The sequence below is a fragment of the Lepisosteus oculatus genome, chromosome 10, assembly GCF_040954835.1.
Source record: "Lepisosteus oculatus isolate fLepOcu1 chromosome 10, fLepOcu1.hap2, whole genome shotgun sequence".
NCBI classification, from domain to species: domain Eukaryota; kingdom Metazoa; phylum Chordata; class Actinopteri; order Semionotiformes; family Lepisosteidae; genus Lepisosteus; species Lepisosteus oculatus.
In genome coordinates this window covers 11222336-11246789 of record NC_090705.1, presented here as the reverse complement: position 1 = coordinate 11246789, position 24454 = coordinate 11222336, and the positions used below count along the sequence as shown (strand labels likewise).

Sequence of the window (24454 nt, the reverse complement as noted above, 5' to 3'; positions counted from 1 at the left end):
TAGTATGAAGTAGTAGTAGCAGTATGAAGTGTCCATGCATCTCAGCTTGGAAAACGTTACCAAGGCTTCCATAAAACTTCTCATGTCCCCTGTTCCTTCTTTCAATGTACTTATCAAGTCTTTATACATATTCTATTTAAACTTCATAAATCAAGAATTTGATAGTTGCATCATGGAGCCCTTGCTCACATATTTTGGGAGTTCTGAGCTTGTACTTAGAGCCAGGTTGTAATTCTCTGACAAAAAAAAACTAATTAAATTATACATCTGCTCTAGATTAATTAAAATCTGTCCAAGCTTCTGAAATGGAATGGTAATTTAATGTTTGGGAGGATGTTTAATCCTAATCTCTCTCACTTCTATGTATTATGACATTTTGATTCTTATCCAGTTACATGTTTTATATTGACTTCTTACCCTTCCTCCCATTTTCACCATTGCAGAAACACCCAGGCTCATCCCTCCTAAGCCATGGCTTGGTCTTAAGACTGTCAGCCACTCAAGTTGAGACAATAAGAAATACTAATTCAAATTACACTTCTACTCCCCCTTAATAAAGGTTATTCCAGACTTCTTTCTCCAAACTATTGAACTGCAAATTAATCTGAGAAAATCCTGTTAGAAGAGTTTCTGGAAGATGCTGGTTTTTGGTAATTTGCTTTTTCACCCAACACAGGTATTGGAGACATCTTAGGTTTTATATTCTGTGACATACTATTACTATTTTTGCAAGCCCTGTGTTTCAAGTTGAAAGGGAATCAATGATTCAGCCCACACGTGATACAGTCTTAATAGGTGATCTAGCTTTACAGTATAATGTGGAAAAATTAAAAGAGGTTAAAAAAACTATCTGAAAATATCAAGGGATTTTTTTTTAATTGTCCAGAGATTTTCCTAGACTAATATGGTTAAAGATGATGGTAGGTGATTGTTTTGTTGCATGGTGATTATTCTTTAGGGTCTAGCTCTTGCTTCTAAATGGCACTTGGGATCAGCCAGCTTTATTTTGTAGTCATAAACCGAAGAGCAGGAGCCACACCTGATCTCAAAATATTCAACTAGTGTCTCTGGTTTCCTTCGTTTGTTTAGAAATTTAGAGATGGAAAGTGAAAATTTGATATCGTAGGTAATAATCAGTGCCTAATCTAATAAAGTAATGACAACTAGCTTAAGCATATCAGGGAAAAAAAGAGAAAAAGCAATGAAAGTGAAATTTAAAAAGCAGACAAAAGGAAACGGACTTGTCTGTGTTTCCATGTGTTTTTTTACAATCCTACTCTTATGTTTTTTTTACACTGAGTCCCTAAATTATTTGTATCAGCCCATTAAAGTAATAAAATGTCTACAGGTGAGTGTTGTCAGGAAAATAGAATGATCCACCGTGTCAGAGGCAGCAGACAGTTCAAAAAAAGATTAAGGCAGAGGAGACAGAAGCAGCATGAACTGAAAAGAATAACTGAGTATCCAGTCTGATCTGAGTGAAAACCAGTCTGGAGACACAGCAAATAAATTCCTAAACTGAAGGGAAAATCCTACAGTGACAGAACTGAATCTTTTTAGTCTTGAACAGGAAAGACAATGAGAAGGTGTGATTCACACACGGTCAACCAGATGGTCTTCTTCAAAATCAACAGTGCAGGAAGTGCAGCAGGGGTATTTTTTACACAGAAAGTTGTGGCAGTTTGGAGCAAGTTGAGCTGTTGAAGTTGATATTCTAGATACTTTCAAGAAATAGCCGGATGAAATCTTTAGATTTAGATTAGTAGGTTGGATGACTTCCTCTGACTTGTAGCCCATCTGTGTTTAAAGGAAAATGGATAGCTGGCACTACACTACCCATTTGGAGGTTTTAGATAGAAGGAAAATAAGGAACACAGCAGTTTAGTTCTGAAAGCAAGGAGTTGGTTTTAAAAAAAACAATAGTGAATTTAATTAAAAAGAGTTGTATTGCAAGTCATTTTAAAAGTACAAGGAAAGCAACTTCAAAGTAGTGAAGTATCATAAGTAAAAAGCTGGAGTTCAAGGAGAGAAGTAAGAAAAGGATGCCGGAAAGTATGCACAGTGTTGTTGAGTTTGGAAAATAATACCTTTGATTACATTGTCAAAAGCTTCCGAAATTACAATGCTTGATTTGCCCTTTTCAACATTTGTATCTTAGATGCACATAAAATAAAACACCTGCTTTTTAGTCTGAAATCTTCATTCTAAATTTCTAATTAAAACCTGCTTGCCACATAAGAACAACTTGATAAAGTCGAAATTCAGACCAATGCAAATTATTTCTATTGACAACATGTGTGGAAACAAATTAATGATCATTTTCCTATTTAAGTAATTTAATAGAGATTCTATAGAGTGGGTCAAAGCACTACAATAATGGGACTCTTCAATTTAAAATTAAGTACTGTAAGTTTAATTAACCTTGTTTTATCTTAATTAAAGTGTTTTGAGGCAGTTGTGATTTTATAATTCAAATAGTTTGATTTAGACGAAAGCTCATTATTCAAAATCACTCTAGATGTTAAGATCCCACCCTCAGACCAAACCAAGAAAACAATTAGTAGATTGAATTAATTAGTTAAAGCAGGTTTAAGCAAGCAAGAAACTTTAAAACAAAGAGTTGAAAAGGAGGGAAAGACAGTGTTTCAGTGTTGAACAGTGAAGATAATGTGCTATAATGAATGTACAAGAGATGAGTGAAAGAAGTATCCAAAGGTCCCTCTTCTGAAGAAGACCGAGATGGAAAGGGAACTGAGCTAGAGGTGTGAGAGATGTGATTTTGTTTTTAATTTTCAGTTTGCGAAAGTGTATAATAGGTATCCCAGCATGGAATATGTGGTACTGTATGCTCTTTTACATTATCATCCTGTGCTTTTCTTTACCTTGTATTAGTCAATAACAGCCAATGATAGCACTCTGTTTTGATGCAAACAAAATTCACGTTCACCCCCCAAAAAAGAAAATATAAATTATTTGCTGCTTTTCCTTTAGTTTTTCAGATTGTAGTAATCACATGATTTTGATACATTTTTAAATGGTTAAACAGCTTTATTATTTCAGGGTTTGGATCTTTCTGTGGGCTATTTTAATTTAATTCAATCCAGCCTTGTGAGCTTATAAAAATGCATTTATGCTGACACAAATTACTGACTGTAAGATACTCTGTAACTATAATTTTACTTCTGTCTGGTTCTCATTTTTGGTTTTGCATTCTGGGTAAATGGATAACTGGATTCCGGAAAGATTTATACCCTGTTTACCAACTCTTCTGGGGCCTCTACCTGCAACACACTATCTGGAATATGCTGCTTTGATTTGTATTCCTAATAAGCATTGTAGTCAGCAGTGTGTTATGAAGCACTAAAGAGGATGGAGCACAGGTCAGGCAGCTTCCCTCTTTCAAAACACCATTATGTTTTGAATTGTAGGGCAATGTTCTGAAAACAAATCCCCCCTAGTCCCTGTTATAAGTTATATTTAAAAACATGTAATGCCTGTTTAATTTCGAATGTAAAAACGATATATCTTAAGTGGTAAGAAGATCTTCACCGTGTAATGAAGACAGCTGCATACAGTATAATGCAGAATAATTTTTACTGAAAATTTTAATTGAGCACTTTTTTTAATGTTTTGCATAACCAGTGGAAATGTTTAACAGACCTTCCTAATGTGCACACTTAGCAAGTGTGTCTGTCAAAAATCTGAAAATGTGAACACAGGGGAGTGTGCAAATGCCACACAGAGGGCAATTACAGTGTATGCATTATAATTATTTCTGCATTTTCTTTCTTAAGTGCATCTTGCTATTTAATTTCTTAATTCTGTCAATTCACACGTAGAAAAAGATCCATACTGTAGCTGGATTTCTTTTCAGCCATCAAAGACACACGACTGATGTTTTGCACTTCCCAGTCCTGTACATCTGAATGAATGTAGCCCTTCCTGTCCGGACTGCCTGTATGATCACAAAACCTGATTTGTGCTGCTGACAGAGAAGTACAGCAGTACCCTAGAAGGACAGACCTGACATTGCTGCTTGTGAGAGGAAGAATACGAAGTTCTTTAAAAATTTTCCCCAAATGGATTTCATAACCCAGTGATAAGTATGTGGCACACAGGATTTGAAGAACCCAAGAGCCTGAAAATGGGTAGAACACAAGCAAGGTAAGATTACATCATAAATTGTTCCTTCTAGATTTAGAGATATTGATGTGGGTAAATTGCAGAGGAAATGTGAAAAGGAAGAAGGTACTATAGGTAGAGTGAGATGGTTTTATGCATCAGAAATGAACAACTGAATGACAGTTAATGATAGTATTCAATTGTCTGTACCACGCTCACTTATGTCTTATCTGTGACCTAGTTGACTTAAAGGGGAACTTCAATTATATTTTTATTGTTTGGGGTTAGGAAAATCAGCATTGAAGAGTGCATTGCAAACCACAATGAAAATAAAATGTAGACACTAACATGTTAAACCTCCAAATAGCAGACAAATACTACTTGTTAACTCTGCATGCAGATGAGATGTCTGCTGCACAACCTGTACTAATTCGTTTGTACATCACATTACACTAGTTATTACAGTCACCAGTGAGCAGGAAGGGCAACTTCACGTTGCAATTCACGACAACTCTTGCTCTTGCCCATGGTGAGACCAGGGGTTTGCAACAACACATTGTACAGTACTTTCACAATTTTGTGCTTAATTTTGAATTAGTCAAATTTACAATACTGTCTGGGTGTATGAATTGGATTTAAATTTGGGGATTGACTTGGCCAGTTTAAGACTTTCCACTTCTTTCTCATGATGAACTCATTAGTTGCATTGTCAGCATGTTTTGAGTCCTTGTCATACTGCATGGTGAAGTACTGCCCATTTAGTATGGAAGCATTTTCTTCTACATTTGTTTTCCTATGTGTTTCTGTACATTTCTGAATTCATTCTGTTGCTGCCACCATGAGTTTCGTTATGTGTGGTTACACCATGGGCCAGTTCCAGAGCTGGCCTTTCATGACATTACCTCCACTCCACTGCTGTACAATTGGCTCGGGTGAACAAAGATGAGTCCGGAGAGTTCTGGAAAAGGGTTTTATGGACAGATGAGACCAAAATAAACCTTTTCTCAAGTAATGGAAGGGTTAAAAAAGAACAACTGCAGGCACTTCAAAGGGCGCTTCCTCATCTGTGAAGCATGGCCTGGCCTGGGCAAATATGGCCACCTCTGGAATTGGCTCATTTGCCTTTAGTGGCAGCATTTATATTCCAGAACTAAATTTTGATTTAGTTAGTGTCCCTTCACAAAATATTCCCAGTGAAATATAAGAAATGTGACTACTGTATAAAGGCTTATGTTTTGGAAGAACATATTTTGGGATTACATTTGCTAATTTCAACTGTATGTGCCACTAAATACTCTATTTTAGCACATTTGGTTTCTTGCCAGCACTTTGAAGACAAGCCTTATTTTTCTTTAGGTTTTGTTTGTTGTTCTTAGGAAGCATAAATGATTTTGTGAGAGGAATGGAGACTGCTCCTGTAACAAATTATAGCAGTCAGTTTCAGACTGCTGGCCAAGATCACTGTTAATGTTAATTTCACAGTATATTTTAAATTAACTGTAAATTCAACAATACAGTTGTGATACTGAGTCCCTTTTGCAGTCAGCAGGTAGTGACTCATAAGGAAATTATCATTTCAGCTAATGCTATAGCATGTTTCACTGAACATTGACTAGACAAAAGATTTATTCTATACACCCAGATTTCTGAAAGCACTGCTGACTAAATATTTTGGGATTTGTGACAAAAAGTTAATTAGGGCTGCTTAGTAATGAATTATATACAATATAAACCTTCGCAGTTCAAGGATTTGGAAATTCAACTTTATTTTTTTGGTGTGGTTTCTCTTCAATATTACCATAGATCTGCACTATTTAAGTAAAGTGTGATTGACCTATTTTGAATCAAGCATAAAATACAGTATATTAGATGTTTTTCATCTGTGGGCAAAGACTTTATGTATGGATTGTATCACTTCCAGTTTATATATATATATTCAGATTTTATATTATCGATGCTCTTTGAACAGGGTAATGAGAAAGCAGGATAATCTGTGGAAACGGATCCTTCCCCCTCAGACCAAGAGATATTGAGAATTCCATTTTTTATCCATAGCTGCTTCATCTTGTAGGGGGCTGTAAGGCAGAGACTAACCAGGCAGACACGGGGCAAAAGGGGTATACCCACCGGATGGGATGCCAGTCCACTGCACACGGAAATTTATCATAATTTAGTTAATGAAACGAATCAATTTAATAAAATGGATGGTTCTATGGCAGCCCTAGGGAAAAACAGTGGCTAAAAAGATTGCCTCGTTTTTTAGGGGTATTAATTACCTCAGGCCAGAGCACCAGGTGCTCTAATTAGCTGTCCATCAAAACAGGATTTGCTCCTTGCTGCAATTGCATTGCAAAATTTGTTTTGTAAAATACCTCAGAATCAGCTTTGGAAAGATGGTCTTTGTTTTCAAATCCTAAATATCCTGAGTGTGGTTAGGGGATTTTAGTTGAACTATCTGTAGCATTTAGATAAATCAATGTGATGGCTTTTACTGTGACATAATTAATTTGACATTAAAGTCAGGAATGACGATTAACATAAAGTAAAAAAAAAGACTAAAGATAGTCGGTGTGGGGCTGATTTATCTGCCAAACGTTTTCTATTGTTCTGTTTTTCTGTGACAAGTGATAATACCATAGTCATGGGAAAAGAACATTGTAAGATGAATTGTATTTTTTGCTTGTTCATTTTAAAAGGAAAAAGCCATTTTGTAGCTTGTAATTTGAATGAAAGGTGTATAACGTATAATTTATAGTAGTCACAAAGATAAAAGGCACTCTATTTTTATTGTGCTACTATTATCACTGATTACATAAAGCGTTAGTTGTTTTATTTTGTTATTTTACTTCTAATTTACTCTTTTTAAAGCAGGGCTTGAGGGTGTGTGTCTTTTTTGATGACTGCTGGTTCCTTGAGTGAAATAGTCAGGGCTCCTTTGTGAAGGTGATTTCCACAGTCAAGGTTCTGCACTCATGGCCACATGCAGGTGTGACTGAGGAGGTACCACTCACAGCAGTCTCATCCCTTTCAGACAGGTGATTCATTTTCAACAGCCTTGCCCACACTTGTAAAATATCTTTGAAATCTAATCACTGCCCTCCTGTAGGGCTTTTGGGCTGTAAATCCCTGTCTGCTTCTTTACCCACGGGGCCTGCAGGTGGTCCAAGTGCCTGGCAGATGTGTGCCGCGTGTCAACCTTGTGCTTCAGAATTATGTTTCTCAATTATGATAATGATATAATTACCATTATCCCTTTGTTGATTCAGTGAATATTGTTTTTGTTGCTTAGTTTATTCTTTGAATACATATATATGCACCAAACAATACAGTGACCCATTAATTATTCTTATGACAGAAGCTGTAAAGTGTGCATTTTGGGATCCATGATTAAAGTCAGTTGTTAGCAGATATGAACCTTTATTGTGGAGAATAGCTTAGTATGTTTATTAGTGAAGCCTGTGAAAATTGAGTGCATTGGCCTCACATAATACTCTTTGAGGTTAGCAGCAAAAAAATGCTCCCATCATCTTGTATACTTTTCTGGTCTAAGATTGAGATGTGATTCCTTTAAATCTGCACAGTGTGTGACTTGGAAAAAGGTCAAATACTCCTTTGAGTCCTACTGTATACCAATAGTAATACTTTTGTTTTTGAAAGAGAAAATAAATAGTAAATCACAAAGTAACTTGAAATTTAGTAACTCATTATGTTTTTGTAATAAAACAATATTTTATTGATTTTGATAGCTGTCAGAAGAAATCCCCTTATCCTTGTTATTTCTCTGATAAGTAAAATCCAAACCACAAACAGACTTAAAGCTAATACTTTCAAATTGTCACAGATTAACGTGAGCAGCACTGAAAAGAAAGCAAAAAGCTTGTTAAATATGTGATCTGTGAAATCTTATTTTTACAGCTGCAATGTGTAAGAAAACAAATTATTCTTGTCCGGTAATCAAGTCCATTAAGGCCTAATAAATTAGTCAGTGATTTCACTTTTCCAAAGCTGCATGAATTAAGGTTCTCTCTGGGGCATGTCAGTCAGTTAAGATGGAGGGTAGCAATATTTTCTTTGCTCTTGTCAATGTACCAAGGGAAACATAAAAAAGCAATTTTATTTCTTGCAGCATTAATTTTCTCTTATCATGTGTTTAATTTCTCCTTCCTGGACTTGAGTTTTTTTCTTAACTTTCTTAAGACCCAGAGTGTTCACATTATATGCAATCCCAATTAGTTGATACCAGGACATTTGCAGATTAAAAAAAAAAAACAAGGTCAGTGTAATTGGAAATGATTACTGAATTAATATGTACAATTAGTTCTTGCCTAGCTGTAGTTCAGGGTAAAACATGAGTTTAATTTGTATTTCCCCATTGAACTCACAGCTGTGAGAGTTGTGATACCATAGGGACAGGACCTGTTCAGTGATATGATCGTTCAGCTGTTGGAATCCTGGGTTTCTGTCCATCTGGTTTCCATGAGAGAAAAAAACAGTTTGACATGGAATCATCATTCTTCAGGTTTTCAGACTGTGACAGAAGTGAAAAATGATATAGGCCTGAAACGTGAACATGATTGTCATAGGTTAGACGCCTGCCCATTCCATTCAACTGGCAGTTTTACACTTTAATTAAACTGTATTAAAAGCTGGAAAGAGAAAGACGGCTGTTCTAAATTGCTATCACTGGTCAACTATAATGTCCATTATGTTTAATTTATGCATAAAATCTGTCCTGTTAGAATAAGATTTATTGCCATGCCTACCATCTCATACAAAATGCCCTTTGGAATAGTGTAAGAGACCATGCATTCAAAGTTGATGTAGGGCAATGTACAGTACCAGTAGAGCAGTAGAGAAATGAATAAAATAAACTGGATTAATGGAGAGTTTCATGTAGACTACAATTCTGACTTCAATGTCTATGATCTTATTCTTTCGTTACATGTACAGTATGAAACTTCTCAGATTGAGAAGTGCTTGCAGAAACACAGCACCTTTCTAGGTTAATTGTTTTTTGTGATCTTACGTAATGTGAAAGCCTGACGACTTGCTTTTTGAGATGTCTTTTGAACTATTTTCAACACGTCAGGTGATTAAGAGTGTGTTGCATTGAAATTATGTCCACAAGGTACTGTATTTCAAATTGTTATATGCACTTTTGACTATTGCAACAATTATTTGTGATTTGGTTGGATTTGAGACATTCAAATTTAATCATGGTGACGTAGAAGATTATTTTTGTAACGTCTGTCAAACCACCTGTAATGGAATTAGGCTTATTACAGGACATATTTTCATTTTCCTTTGATTGTTTTAATTCTACAAAAAAAAGTAATGTTGAATAAAATTGTTATGACTTTTGAAACGCTAGTTTTTATATGATCGATCTGTTTTACTGTATGTTAATTAATTCCAAACTTAAATAGCATATAAACTAGATAGGCTGAATGGCCTTCACTCCTTTGTGACCTTTCCTATGTTCTTAATGAATTTGGACGTGCATGCCAATTGCCAATTAAAAGCCCATATTTACTTAAAGCCAGCTTTCTGCTTGACAGTGGCTTCTTGATTCTGCCTAAGGCAAAGCCTCCCTCAAGCTCTGGCTTTGGAATTCGAGATTGGCAGGTGGCTAAAAGTTGGAATTTAATTGAAGTTTAAGTCTAATTAACATTTCATACTGTAAAGTACCTTGATTTATGATTTGCTCTTACCAGGTATTCCACTGAAAGGCATACAGTATATTTTTCATTAGGATTCTGTGTGGACTCACTGTGTGAGTTTTTTTCCATTCTGCAGCAGAAGAGTTTGAGTGTGAACCTAAAAAGACATTTCTTAAAACTAAATGTACACTACTTAGTATGTGTTATTTCAAATTGAGCGTCAAAATATGTGTAGAATTCATTATACATAAAAGGCACTATATTCAAAGCACTTTTCTAAAGGAGGTAAAGGGGATTTAGTTTCCTAAGTATTTAGAATACAGGGCCCAAGCAGTCCAGAGCAAGACTGCTCATGATCATGTTTCTAATTTATTTCTGTTCTAAAGTCTATCTACAAGAAGACTGGCAAAAGCTTGTGTAGTATTATATTATGTAGATTACCAGTGTATGCATGGAATTGCCCAGACATTTATTGTACTTATCATTCATATCTATTTCTTAATCAAAATTGCTTGACTGTAAAGCATAAATAACAGCTTTGACTTTGCTGTCTGTAATCTACTGTAGATGTCTGTGTGTGGTAGTGAAAACAGGTAACACACATAACATGTGAATGTTATTCCTTCTACATTTGCTTATCTTTGTTGAATTACTGTATATGTTTACACATCTTCTTAGAACACTTATTCTGGATGCACAGTATGTGTGTGCAGTAAGTATTAAAATGTAAAATAAGATGTGGGGCTTTTGGTTGATTACAATTATGTACAACAGCTGTCATGAACAGACTTTGTAGCAGTAGAATGATTAATGTGGAAAATTAAGAGTAAAACATTTAACTAATCATTGAGCTACTCTGAGGTAATCATTGAAAAAAAAATCCTTACATTTTTAATTTGAACAAAGAGAACAAATACAGAACAAAGACATACTAAAACAATTTGGTAAAGCCCATACAGGAAATTCATGAGATTTCAGTTGGATTCCTTTTAACCATCATCACATTTTTTTCTGGTTATTTAAAAAACCAAAAGGCAAATTTAGTAAGAGAATAAGAGCAAACTGAATGTCACTTGAAGTAATGCACCAAACATATTAAAAGTCTGTAAATACAATTATTATTTCCTACATTTAAAAATCATATTGAATAAAACAGGATTTAAATCTTCTAAAATTTTAACAATATATATATTTTTAATTTGCAGTATACAACATATCGAAATATGAACATACATTACAGTCTTTTAATTACTGAGAAAGTAAAGATGATAAATTTCCACTGACATATTGTAAACTACATTACCTTATTAGTTCTTCTGCAGTTTCTCTAAATCTATCATCATAATACTAATTTTCTTTAACTATTTTCTAATGTACTCCTGTGCACTAGCACAGAGTTCTCCTTTTTTTCCATATCATTGTGATCAAATCAAAGATTGAAGGTTTCACATAGTATCTGAAAGCATTCCTAAATACAGTGCTGCATATATACAGTGCTGAGAAACTCATCAACCAAAAAACAGCTGTGTTTAATCTCAATGCTATATTCCACACATTTACAGGATACAGAGTCTAGGAACTAATTTTGCTATTAATTGCTGTATTACCTGGACAAAGTCCAGCACTATGTAGTAGAAATTTAGATTGTGACCAGAGCACTTTTTTACTGTAGAGTGTCCGTTTTTAGTGTTTTGAGATATCAGTGTGTATGATTGCTGTTGCTGCTGTTATTTCACTACAGTATAAACCTCTAAGAACTACATTAGAAAATAAATATAACTGTTACAATGTAAGTCATAAATAGGTAATATTCTACTATAAATCAGGCATTTCTGGCAATTTTTAATAAAATAAAAATTATGGATAGCCCTGGACTTAATGGGCAACAATTCCTTGCTTTGTATGATTAAGTAGAGTAAATGTACCATCGATGAATTTTAAAATTTGACAGGACCATTTCGAAGCAAAGAAGGAATGCAACACCTGATGGATTTTCCATAAGGGAAGAAATATGTTGGAAGTCACAGATTCAGGACAGCTTGTTTAACCCCAGACAGTCTTCATGAGTGCATAAAGGATAATATTAAATATTGTATTAAATTACACAATGTTGATGGTAAACATGTGGTTATCTAGCGTTCATTCTGATTGTGTATTTCTCAAGAAAGATGAAACAGAACCTGAAAACTTCCTGTAGTTCCTTTCAAAGGTCTATGTATCCATTTTGCCCAGAAGAAGAAAGAAAGCTTATTCTATGGATACTCTCAAACTTGTGTCCTTCATTGTTATTTATTTTGCTTTCTCTTTCATCTCCACAGTTCATGTTGGAGTCATGCTTATTAGAAAGTCTTTCTCATTCAAACATCTCAGACTACAGCTTCAGCCACATTTACACTTATTTCAGAATCACTGTGCAGATTCCAATTCATTTATATCTGCATCAGTGCATTAGTATATGCCAGAGTCAGCAGGGAATATTTCTGTAAAGATGAGGGAAGTATAAAGAGACACTCATTAATGTTTCATGGATAACCTTTATGGCATCTTCTTTTATTGTCAGTGACTATTATTCAGGTTTTTGAAAGTCAGTTGATATGAAACAATTTCTTGTGAATATCAGACTTTCTCTTTGGAAACTGAGGCTTTGCATATGTTTGCTGTGAGCACAGAGTTAATTTTACAGTTTTACACACAGTTCATGTGCGAAAACATGCTTAAATGCTATACCTATTCTGGTTCCTTATTGTTCATGTGGTCTTAGTAATGTAATTATCTTTTATGTTTTTTTTCTAGCATGTTTGTGTTTGAATTCATTGGCATTAAGCAGACATCAGTTAGGATGTACATTAATCTTGAGCAGGAAAAATCCTGAGGCATTTTGTTTATTTTTGGGAGTTGCTCAGCAAATAGACTGCTACAATGAGAAATATAATCTGATAGCCTAATGCTTGCTTACTAAAGCACCATTGAATGGAGTAATGGCATTCTTGCAAACAAAATAGACAGTTTTGTGGGTAGAAACCAACATCAGTGGGAGGAATCCAATGCTTAATCCATGAAATGTAGATAATATACCAGTATACTTGTACTGTAGCTGAGGGTTATTGCCCTAGAGTCTTCAGATTCAACTCTGTCAACATATTTTCTGAGAGGTTTTTGTCATTTTTGCTTTTATCTTTTTTGTTTTAAATCTTACCTAGTACAGAACCCCCACATGTTGCAATGTATTCAGTAGCACTTTGCCACTCGGTACATTGCTTGACTTGTACTGTTCTAAATCATGCACAAATACATTTCAGTTTATATAGTGGAAAATGTATGGATTTTGGCTATCCAACGCTCCTACTGCAGAATGGGAGGTGATTACCAGTGATAGAGGAGAAATGATGCCAGGGCTCTAGTGTCTATTTTGACTATAAGCACAAGTCTATGAAGAACTTTATAAAGATGTTCCACGCATATTTCTTTTTCAGTCTCCTTAAGGGATGTCTCTTTTCGGGCTCCTTTCTAAAGTGGCTGGAAGGTTACTGGTTTGTATCCCACGGCCGACAGAGGAATCCTATTTTGTTGGGTCCCTGAGCAATGCCCTTAACCCCAACTGCTCCAGGGGTGCTGTATAAGTGACTGACCCTGCGCTCTGACCCCAAGCTTTTCTCCCTGTCTGTGTGTCTCATGCAGAGAAAGTTGGGGTATGTGAAAAAATACAAACTTCTTATACAAGAAATTGTATATGGCCACTAAAGGGATCTTATCTTAAAGCAAAAATAAAAAATGCCACTTAAAATTGACAGAAAACCAAAAATGTTAGCACTATAATAATCATTTAATTATCTGTGTCTTTCAAAAGAATAAAAAAACAATACAAAATAAGATGGAAGCAGTAACAATTGTTGCTATTCTCTTGGCATTTTATTACTTTATAGGGTCAGATTCCTGGATGTAAACACTACTTGCATGGGAAAATTTCCAGAACATTAACCCTTGCAAGGATCTGAATGCAGGGTACTTGTGCTTTACAACGGATGACCAGTCTTGAGCAGTCTTTAAATGTGGTATACAAAGCCCGCAGGGCTCACACTAATCTCTGTTTTCCCAACTTAATGGAATTTTTCTCATTGAAGACTTCTGTCCACCCAGCTCTGTTTGATGTGTTGACCAGCCCTGCTATTAACAGTTCGAAAGCTCTAAGCTGTTCTTTCAATCTGAACTCAAATGGGGTGGAGTTATTCAATTGACTCCAGAGCAAGAGTAAACTCCAGTAACTTTAATCTAGTGATCTAAAAATTAGACCATGACAGAAGCCTGAAGAGTATTCATGTGAACTGCTTTCTTTGAAGCTGTTTTTTCTTCACAGTTTATTGGGTTTTTTTTTCCTTTTAAGGAAGCAATTTCCTTTTAAGTGTAGTTTCAAGCTCTTTAGGAAGTGGTAGATCTACTGCTTAATAAAGGACTGAATGTTTAATACACTTGTGTGGATTGATGGCCATTTGAATTACAGTACAAGGAGTTAAAGTTTGGATCTGGTTCCGGTTTTATTAACTGATAATTACTCGCTTTATATTTCAGGATGACATTTTCTGAGTTACTGCCAAGTGATTTAATTTTTTCTATACTTACATTAGTTTGTAACACTTGTTCCTGTCTTCTGTGTGGTTCATAACAATTTTAAATGTACCTCTGATTGCTTAAAGATCTGAATGTACGGGTTGGTGTTTATATGTAGAATTGACTCATCCTCAGACATTATCAATAAGTTAAATTTGCTGAAAATTACTTTTTATCTTAACTGTCTTAATAACATGAGGTACAGCAGTGACAACAAATTAGACTTAAATGTTTGTTCTTGTGTGCATTAGACTGAATTAAATAGAATTACAATTTAATATAATATATTAAAATTTTACTGGAAATTCTGAAATAAGGAAAAGAAAGACCATGTCCCTAAACACCAAAAGTGTTTCAGGTTTTTTTTTCTGTACGTGATTATTTTTCCTTTGCAGTTTATTGGTTTTGTTTATGTATTTGTCAAGTTTTTTTGTTTTTGTTCAGTTAAACTGTTTCTTATGTTAAGTGTAACGTTAACATGTTAAGTTACATTTAGATGTATATCATTCCCAATTGAAATATATAAATTATTATTAGATATTCATAACCCAGTTTTTATTTTGGACTGTATAGTACATGCAAGGTGCACAAGTAATGACATCTTGTAATAACTCAACAGTATAGTTCACTTAATCGCTTTGTTTGAAAGCACCAAATATCTGTGTGTCACTTACTGACGGATTATTTAAGTAATTTAGTAGTTTGGTGTGATGCATACCAGTAGAACTTGCACACAAATGTATTTGTGGCAAACCCTGTCAATTTCATATTTTCTTGATTGAAGTTTCCTCTCCATCCTATAAAACTACATCAACAAAACAAGAAAAATAACCAACAAGTTTTCTTTACTTTTCAAACATATTTTATTAACAACAGTTATTTATATTAAAACATTATAAAGTACATATATTTATAATTATAATAAATGATTTTAAAGCCTTGAAATAATTTATTAACTAGTCTGAGAAAGACAAATTTTGATTTAGAGTCGTGCAAAGGTGCATTGTTTGACATCTGTTTGCTGTTAACCACAGCTAGGTTTATGGATTTGTCACCTAGTTGAGTGCTGTAATGCTGAGGTCAAAATTTAAAATAAATCATTCCAACAGTGAGAAAAATCACTGTTGTGTTAACAGGTATTTGAATAGGTGTATTTGTCAGATTTAAAGATGGCTTTATTTACTTTGTGTGACTTTGTGGTTAGGAAAGTCTCAGATTGTTAAAATACAAAATACAGATTGTAAAATGCAATGTGGTAGAATTATATTTTTCACCATTTTGTGTTTCTACACTCATCTGCTTCTTATATGTTTTTTTCCCCAGTTAGGTAATACAAGGAAACTCTGTGAAGATTTATTATTGAAAACTCAGGGGTGGTGAGAGGAATCCACAGAAAACTCATCATTTTATAATTCACATCACCTGTGACTGTATGTTGAATGAGGACAGACTCTGCAACATTCTCACCAAGCTAGAAGCTCCCTGCTGCAGTAAATCAACAAGAAAGGGATTATGGAAGATTGAGTGCTTGGGACCTGGAACCTAGACTCAAATCATGTTCATTTGTCAGTTTTGAACAGGATACAGACATGAAACACATAATGATGTAATTAAATGTCAGAAAAATAACTTCATTTTTTTTCAACAAAATTGTGAATTCAACAAAAGTCCAATTATTGTACAAGCCTGCTGTCTTCAAGAGATTTGAAGATTTTACTACTTACTTGCAATCCAACCATAATGAAATTGTGTTTAATTACTGGTTTTGTTGCATTGTTGCATGACTGTTTTAGTATCTGAGTGTGTGCCTTGTGGTTATTGCCTTTCCCAGGAGCACTATTAGCTTTAAATGGAATGGAAAGAGCTGAAAAGTGTAATTATAAAGCAAACGCTTTTGTTGTTGTATCTGTCGTCATTTAAAGGTTCTGCAAAAATTGTGATTCCTTTTTCCTTCACAGCTGTGTAAGACGATGGCGATTTTACTGAAATTTGTGCGTAATCCTACAGGACTCTGTAAAGTTTATCTTGTGAGGTGGATGGAAAAGTGCTCGTTTCCTTCCTTTGAAACCTAATGGTCCATTCTCCCTTTAAATGAGATTACTTCGCTAGCCTTTCCTGCCATGCAGAATTGATTTCCTTAGTCTGTGCCACCCACAGGAGCTTTTTTTAAAGAAAAACAAAACCTTGAGGAAAAAACCTTTGGGAAAAAAAACATTGAGGTGCAGAAGACAATCAAAATTGTTTTAAATTCCTTAATTGTTTGTCAGGGCTCTAGAGGTTTAACATCAAGTTAGGCACCCTGTCTAAAATATGGTGGTGTTATTTAGTTGGTTCTAGGGTTTGTGACTTAGCTTGACTGTATAACTTTATAATCCCTAACACTCTTTGAGACAGTGTTTTAAGAATTCCCCAAACTGAAAATCGGATATCTTAAATTTTAGTTGTCAGTTGAAAAACATGAAATTAATGTTTTATTGTTTATACTAATAAGTGCTTTGAATCCAGTCTGCACATCAAAATTCTTTAAAATGTATTAATAGTATGAAATGGTGGTGGTGAATTCTACTTCTGCATATGATAACTGTAACTTTAACTTTAATCATATTTACGTCTATTTAAAAGCTTAATTCATTCATTTTTTATGTCTGATGGATTCAAGAATAATGGCATAAATTATACATGAAGAATTTCCTCATTCTGAAGAACAAATTTCTAAATTTGCAAAGTATCTTTAAACACACCAGTGCAAATGTGCTGAATAATTAAAACACGGTTGTCTGCTTCGTGGTTAAAAGTTTATGATGATACTTTGTCCATAACACCACGTTTTGTCCATGAGAATCTTTGATTTGGAAAGATTTTTAACAAAATTGTTAAATTAATATTTCACTTGGCTATCCCTCAATGTCTTAGACAACTAGCCAATAAATTCTCTGCTGTCAGACTACACTGAGAAACCATAGAAAAATACAGAGATCATCAGTAAGAAGTATTTTTTTCATCAGCTAAAATGCAGCAAACAAAAACACGATTCAAAAAATAGCTTTTCTTAGATTGAAGTATTCACAGTTTGCTCTGTTTGTTGTTTGCAGACTCTCAGTTCGTTTGCAAGACTCCAGCTATTGCAGACATTGTCATACTTGTGGATGGCTCGTGGAGTATCGGCAGGATAAACTTCCGACTGGTTCGCATGTTCTTGGAAAACCTGGTGAGCGCCTTCAGTGTGGGCTCCGACAAAACCCGAATAGGTGAGTCACACTGAGAGGTCCTTTATTTGTGTGTGTTACAGATTCTGAGACTTGAGACATTGGAAGGCAGCAGCTGTTCGTAGTTCACAACCATGGTATTCGTGCAGTTACCGTATTCAAGGCTCAAGTGAGGAAAATTTGTAGATTTACATTGGCAAAAGTAGACGAGTCTAAAAGATAGAAAACTAAAGGCAATACATTTTCTGAATGATAGACATCTAGTCTCGGCTACTTATTCTAATTAAATTTTACTTACTGCTACAGTATATGTTCTGCAACAACACGAATAAAAATGATAAACATTTCTATCTTTCCAGCATGAGCATATTTAAGCCTGCAACATGACCTAATGTATAGGGATATTTATACTTCTTGGCTCTTATAACAAAGCAATTAAGCAAACATTATAACAAAGCAATTATTTTCTTTATTTTAATGGAAAACGGTGGAGTACTTTTTTTGTTTTGTTTGACTTCTGGTAAGGTCTTGCTCAGTACAGCGGTGATCCAAGAATTGAGTGGCACCTCAATGCGTACAACACAAAAGATGCTGTGATTGATGCAGTGAAGAATCTTCCATACAAAGGAGGAAACACCCTAACAGGTCACAAAATTATTACACTGTCACTTTTTTCCTTTTTAAAAAGTTACATTTTATGATGTTTTTTTATTTTATCTTTTGTGTGTTGGGTTTTTAAAAATCTATCTTAAGTGTTAATCTATCACTGAGATTGAAGTTATGCTCAGCATTATATTTTAGGAGAAATATTTTCATGCTGCAATTGAGTGATCTCTGTAATTTTAGAGACATAATGATCTATGAAGTGTCTACCTGTGTACACCTGTACAGTTCTTTGCCTTTTTATGATAGTAACCATATTAACTGTAATAACAAGTATTTTAAAATGAAATTGTAATTTGATTAGCATTTTAAATCTGTTTTTTAGGATACATTATCTTTCCCTTATTAAAATTATTCTACAGTATATGTGTAAATCACTCTTTTCCATTGAAAACTAAAGCACAAAAAAACATTTTAGGTCTTGCGCTGACATACATTTTGGAGAACAGCTTCAAGCCTGAGTCTGGATCTAGGCCTGGAGTTCCTAAAATCGGTATCCTCATCACTGATGGCAAGTCTCAGGATGATGTTATTCCACCAGCCCGAAGCCTTAGAGATGCTGGGATTGAACTTTTTGCCATTGGTAAGGATAGAGACCTCATTCTTTCTTGAAATACGTGGACTTTTTATATTTTAAAGCACTTTACCAGAAACTATCTACTGCAGTACCTGTGTTAATTATTTGTGGATGTATCGTGGCCAGAGCTCATCCTGGTTTCTGTAGTGTTAAGCAGGCTAGAGTGCTTGTAAGTGTGCTCCCCTAAATGGGATGCCTATACATCACAGGGGTAGCCCCTATACCCCACTGGAGTGCGGATCCCCCACTTACAGTATACAGCTGGGTGGAGTGGAGCTACTGGGGTATAGAACCTCACTCAAGGATACAGCCGCAGTATCTGCAGTGCGGACTTCAACTCACAGCCTATCAATTATGAGTCCAGTTTTTACCCACTATGCTGTGCTGCCCCCAGATATATAGATAGATACAGTATATATGTATTTAATTTTAAGTACAGTACACAACTTAACACGCCAATGTACAGTAGGACTAAGGGGACACAGTGTATTGATTTTCTTTGTGTTTTCTGAGGGGTTTTCATTCTAACCCTTCGTTCTAAGTAGAAAACCTGAGATGTACCTTCTTGTAGCGTTATAACAAAAGACAACCATGTGATGGGCGGTGTTTAATTTAAAGGCGTAAAGAACGCAGATGAGAATGAGCTGAAGGCCATTGCCTCCGACCCTGATGAAACCCACGTCTACAATGTTGCTGACTTCAACATCATGAGCTCCATCGTGGAAAGCCTGACCAAAACAGTCTGTGACCGTGTCGAAGAACAGGACAAGGAAATTAAAGGTATACGACAAGAAACACTTTGAAAGGAGATTGGTGCAATTCAAATAACTTCCTTTTTATTTTTAAGAATGGAAGGGAACAGTACATTATATTATATTGATGCTTTAGGCTAGCAAGGATGTAATAACTGACTCAGAGAATATATGACCTCAGTCAAGCAGTTAATCACACTTTATTTTCTCTTTTCATGAGGAACAACCTTCACATGGCTCTGCACATTAAAAACAAAATATTTAGAGGTCCAGAAAAACAAGCATTGATAACAGAAAAACAGCGTCTAAAATAAATGTACAATTGATAAACTTTTATATATCTCTTAGCGTGGAAAGTTCTGTAAGGAGGAGTATGGTAGGTATAATAATAAAAGCAAGTTCAAGTTTATTTTCTTTCTTTTGCCTAGTTCATCTGATTGAGCTTTGCAATAAGTAAAGTCTTTCAGCATTTCTGATAGTATTTTAAAAGAAAACAGCCATTCAAAGTGGTGTTGAAATTGAATTTCAGGGGTGTCTGGTGGCCAGGCGTCGCTGGGAGCCCCCCAGAATCTGGTGACATCTGAAGTGACGGCCAGGAGTTTCCGAGTGACCTGGACCCATGCGCCTGGGAAAGTGGAGAAGTACAGAGTTGTGTACTACCCCACCCAGGGAGGACAGCCAGAAGAGGTGAAACTAATGACTTGATATGTAATGAGCCAGCCAGCGTGGAGCCTCATGTCATCGATCACATCTGTCTCCTCCAGCGTGCTTCCTAGAAATGAGCTTTTGAAAGGTGTTAAAGGTGGAAGTGTGCTCTTGACTAACTATTGCTCATTTCTTTGTCTCTCTTAATGTTAATCAGTGCAGCTGGGAGGGCATATTCACATATTGGTCCTGCAGTGGTCCTTGAATGGACAAACACAATAGCAGCCTTTACAAGATGAATATGGCATGCGAGTGTTTTAATAGAGGCATCAGTTCACAGATATCAAATTATTGCACATCATAAATGAAAAAACACGAGAAGCCATTGCCAAAGATATAGTTTTGTTGCCATTTTAGTAGCTCACACTCTTATGCAAATTGTCTCCTGTGTTTGTTGATGGGTGTGAATATCCCTGAAAGTTTGAATGTTTCTGCTTTTTCAGCGTATGGATTAGCACCCAATGAGCCTGTGCTGTGCTTGTTTTCCAGGCAGTGGTTGATGGGAGTGAGAATACGGTAGTGTTGCAGTACCTGAACTCCTTGACAGAATACCAGATTGCTGTGTTTGCAGTGTACACCAGTGCTGCCAGTGAAGGACTCAGGGGCAGTGAGACAACATGTGAGTGTCGGAGAAATTAACAGCAATTAGTATTATTTTTTTTCTCCACAGCAGGATAGGTACATTTGAAGAAAATGAAGGTTATAGCTTTGTATAACCTAATTTCTTGTGGCTATCTCCCTTGTAAATTCTGCATCTTACAAATACTTTAGTAGAAAATCAATATACTGTAGCAGTTTATTACTTGGAAGAGACAATTATTTTGCATTAACCTGATCTGAAACATACAGGTAGGTATCTATTGATGGTTCAGGTACTGACATTCTTGAAACCATTTTGGTTGCTTTATTCCATGCAAACCCAGCAAAGCAGACGGTCGTCCCGGTATTGTGGAAGGGGAATGTTAACCTTTTTAAGTTGTCTAAGAAAGTGAAAGCGATCGTCTTGTTTTTCAGTGGCCCTGCCCATGGTGAATGACCTGCAGCTGTATGATGTCACTCACAGCACCATGAGGGCCAGGTGGAGAGGTGTAGAGGGGGCCTCTGGTTACATGATACTTTACGCCCCACTGACAGAGGCGGATGTGGCAGATGAAAAGGAGGTAAGGAGGTCAGGTTGCTCTTTTTGTAGCACAGTTGCCATGAGCAATCCTTGCTTGTTGGAGTCACTGGATCTCTCATTCCTTATGTGCTGGGACACTTTGTTAAAGGTTCTTAAAAGCCTTGCGTTCTCTTGGTGTTGTTTAAGCAGCAGGACTTGGCTCAAGGAGAGCCGACAGAGTTTATGGGCTGTTATTACTGGCCTCGTGGTTTATTACATGACCAGAATCCAGAAACTCCTGGAACTGGATACAGAATACTCATGTTGTGTACAAGTGGCTGTAGTTTATTATTATTAAAATATTATTTGGAATATTATGACATATATAATATCTACTTTGTTAGGAGAATTAGAATTTGTTGGAAGATTGCAACATGCTCATGAGATAATGGTTTAGTTTTTCTAGTTTTTCCCATGACAGGTCTTACTTTTGTCACAGTCACTTTAGCAGCTTCAAACCCAAAGCTGTGCTGCTCGTATATACCACAGCAACCATCCGCTAATATTTATGACCGGCATGCTAGTTGAAGTGGTGAACAATTCGTCCAGTGCTTGTTACCATACCTCAAAGATTCAGGCTCTTTTTATAACACTAGTGGAAAACTGAACAATTCAAGTGAAAGACATGGCTAAAAAATCAGTGATTCTGTTTTTTCCAAGTTGTCAGCACTGCACTCCTTTCAATCTCTTTGAGATGTCTGCTCCTGCATTTTACACTGAAAATGGAATTGCTGACACAGAGAGTTTGAGACTTAGAAATGTAGCAGATTGCAGACATTGCCTCAATTATACTCAACTAAACTGAAACTGACATGATAAATTTGTGTTTTGATATTGATTACAGTCAATCTTAGCAGTTATGAACACTGATATTGGTTTTTATTAACTGTTGTATGTATGCCCCGTTACTGTCAGATGTTAGTAGAATTTATGTGTCTGAACAGGTGAAAGTTGCAGAATCTGTTAATGATATAGAACTGGAGGGGCTGACTCCTGAAACGGAATACACTGTGACAGTGTATGCAATGTTTGGTGAAGAAGCCAGCGATCCTGTGACAAATCAAGAAACGACATGTAAGTGTTTCGTAACAGTTACTTTGCAGATTGTCTCCGGGGTTTGATTCCTGCCTGAGGGGCCCTTCCTTGTGGAGTCTGCCTGCTCTCCCATGTCTTTGTGGGGTTTCAATAGGGTGGTGTGGTTTGCTCCTGTCTTCCAGAGGCGTATTATGTGCTGGGTTATAGGAATTGGCTTTCGCTAAATTGTGTTCTTGCGTACTCTTCGATGTGCTTTTTGCCCTTGGCCCTGTGCTTGTGGAATTATATTGTGGCAACACTTCCTTTCTGATAATGGATAATGGATAACTGAAAATGATATCTTCAGTTCTGCAAAGGAAGCAGCAGGCTTTTCTTGCATTTATTATTTGTTATAAGCTTTATCATTACAGTTATAATTTACTGTTATAATACCTTCCAGAATAGAAATCCTTCCAAAAGAGGTAGCTACACCACATTTATGCATTTTTAATTAAAAGAACTTCATTACAAAAAAATAAAAAATATATACAAACTTAAAATACTGTGTAAAACTTGAGAATATAGGTTACCTTCATTCAACAAAGAACTTCCAAGTATCGTGAAATGTACTTTTTTGATATTCTGTACTTGAATTCATACTTTTATTCCTATGATTTTTTAGATCCTGGTGTTTGTGGTAGGAGTGGGCTGGGTGTGGAGGAAAAGTGGCCTGATACAGACTAACAGCACGATCAGCTTCTGTTTTTTCCTCACTTTTGTGTACTTAAGTGCAGTTCAGTGAACTGTTTGTTTAGTTTCTCAGGAGTTCAGTTGAAATTTGTTAACTTGAATGAACTATGCATCCATATATGCATAGCAGAAATGAACAGAACTTAATCTGATTTCTTTTTATAGCCAAGATTACAGCCCATTTTGCAAAAAGCTATAATTGTACATAAAAGTCTCCCTTGTTTTAACGAAAGTGCCCCATTTACAGTACCACTGATCCCACCAAGGAACCTGGAGTTCTCCAATGTAGACCACAGCTCTGCCAGGCTCAAATGGGATGCTGCCTCTAAGAAAGCACGGGGGTATCGCATCATGTATGTAAAAACTGATGGAGTGCAAACAAATGAGGTACGTCTGCAAAATAAATACACCTTCAAAAATCTTTTGGAGAACAAATTCTTTGAGAGACCAAATTAAAAGAAATCAGTATTATGTACAGCAATGCAAAATTCTCTATCTTGGACTGGTGACGATAAACTATTTTAACATACAGTTTTGCTTGGGTCCTTTAACCTTGAAAGCACAAACCTCTGAGTGAGAAATATGACATTCTTTTAATAACTAAGAAACCAGTTTACTGCACAATTGAATTATGTGATATAAAAATGACATTTTTTATGGTGTTATGCACAATTTAAAAATACTTTCAATTTAAAATGTCGTTTTTACAATGACAATCCTGTCTGCTCCGTTATGAAATTAATGGTAGACGACAGTAGAAATAACTGGAGCAATGTTTTTCAGCTGAACATCAATAATGTACAGTATTATAATACAGCACTGATGTTTCCTTTCTTTGAATTAGGTCGAAGTTGGCGAGGTTACATCGCATGTACTGAGGAACTTGACGTCCCTTACAGAATATACAGTCGCCATTTTTGCCATCTATGACGAGGGACAATCGGAGCCGCTGACGGGAAGTTTCACCACCAGTAAGCTTGATTTTGTTGTTGTGATGCATACTATAAGTTAAACCAGTCAGGCCTGGCTTCATCTACTGTATATCATATCATTCAAGTCCAGCGGCTTGATTTTGATGCTTTTTTTTCTCGTCGTATGTGAGCCAAATCATCAGGAAAGAAATTGTGCTTCTGAGAACTGGTATCACCAAAATCATCAGACAGGACTATCCAAACATTTTAATAATAATAATTGTCTCAGGTTGCATGAAGATGTCTAGATTTCATCCACAGCTTTGTACT

General features: G+C 35.7%; 1 protein-coding gene across 2 annotated transcripts in view; it reads left to right on the top strand.

Moving 5' to 3' along the window:
• The window catches only part of col14a1a (collagen, type XIV, alpha 1a), a 106427-nt gene that overhangs the window by 13406 nt on the left and 68567 nt on the right, over nt 1-24454 (top strand). For both annotated transcript variants that reach the window (XM_069194910.1, XM_069194911.1), the window contains exons 6-15: nt 17480-17635; nt 18119-18238; nt 18675-18839; nt 19452-19613; nt 20115-20272; nt 20780-20909; nt 21305-21450; nt 22394-22523; nt 23461-23600; nt 24058-24184. In XM_069194910.1, the coding sequence (XP_069051011.1) occupies nt 17480-17635; nt 18119-18238; nt 18675-18839; nt 19452-19613; nt 20115-20272; nt 20780-20909; nt 21305-21450; nt 22394-22523; nt 23461-23600; nt 24058-24184 (1434 nt within the window). The remainder of the gene's footprint in view (nt 1-17479; nt 17636-18118; nt 18239-18674; nt 18840-19451; nt 19614-20114; nt 20273-20779; nt 20910-21304; nt 21451-22393; nt 22524-23460; nt 23601-24057; nt 24185-24454) is intronic.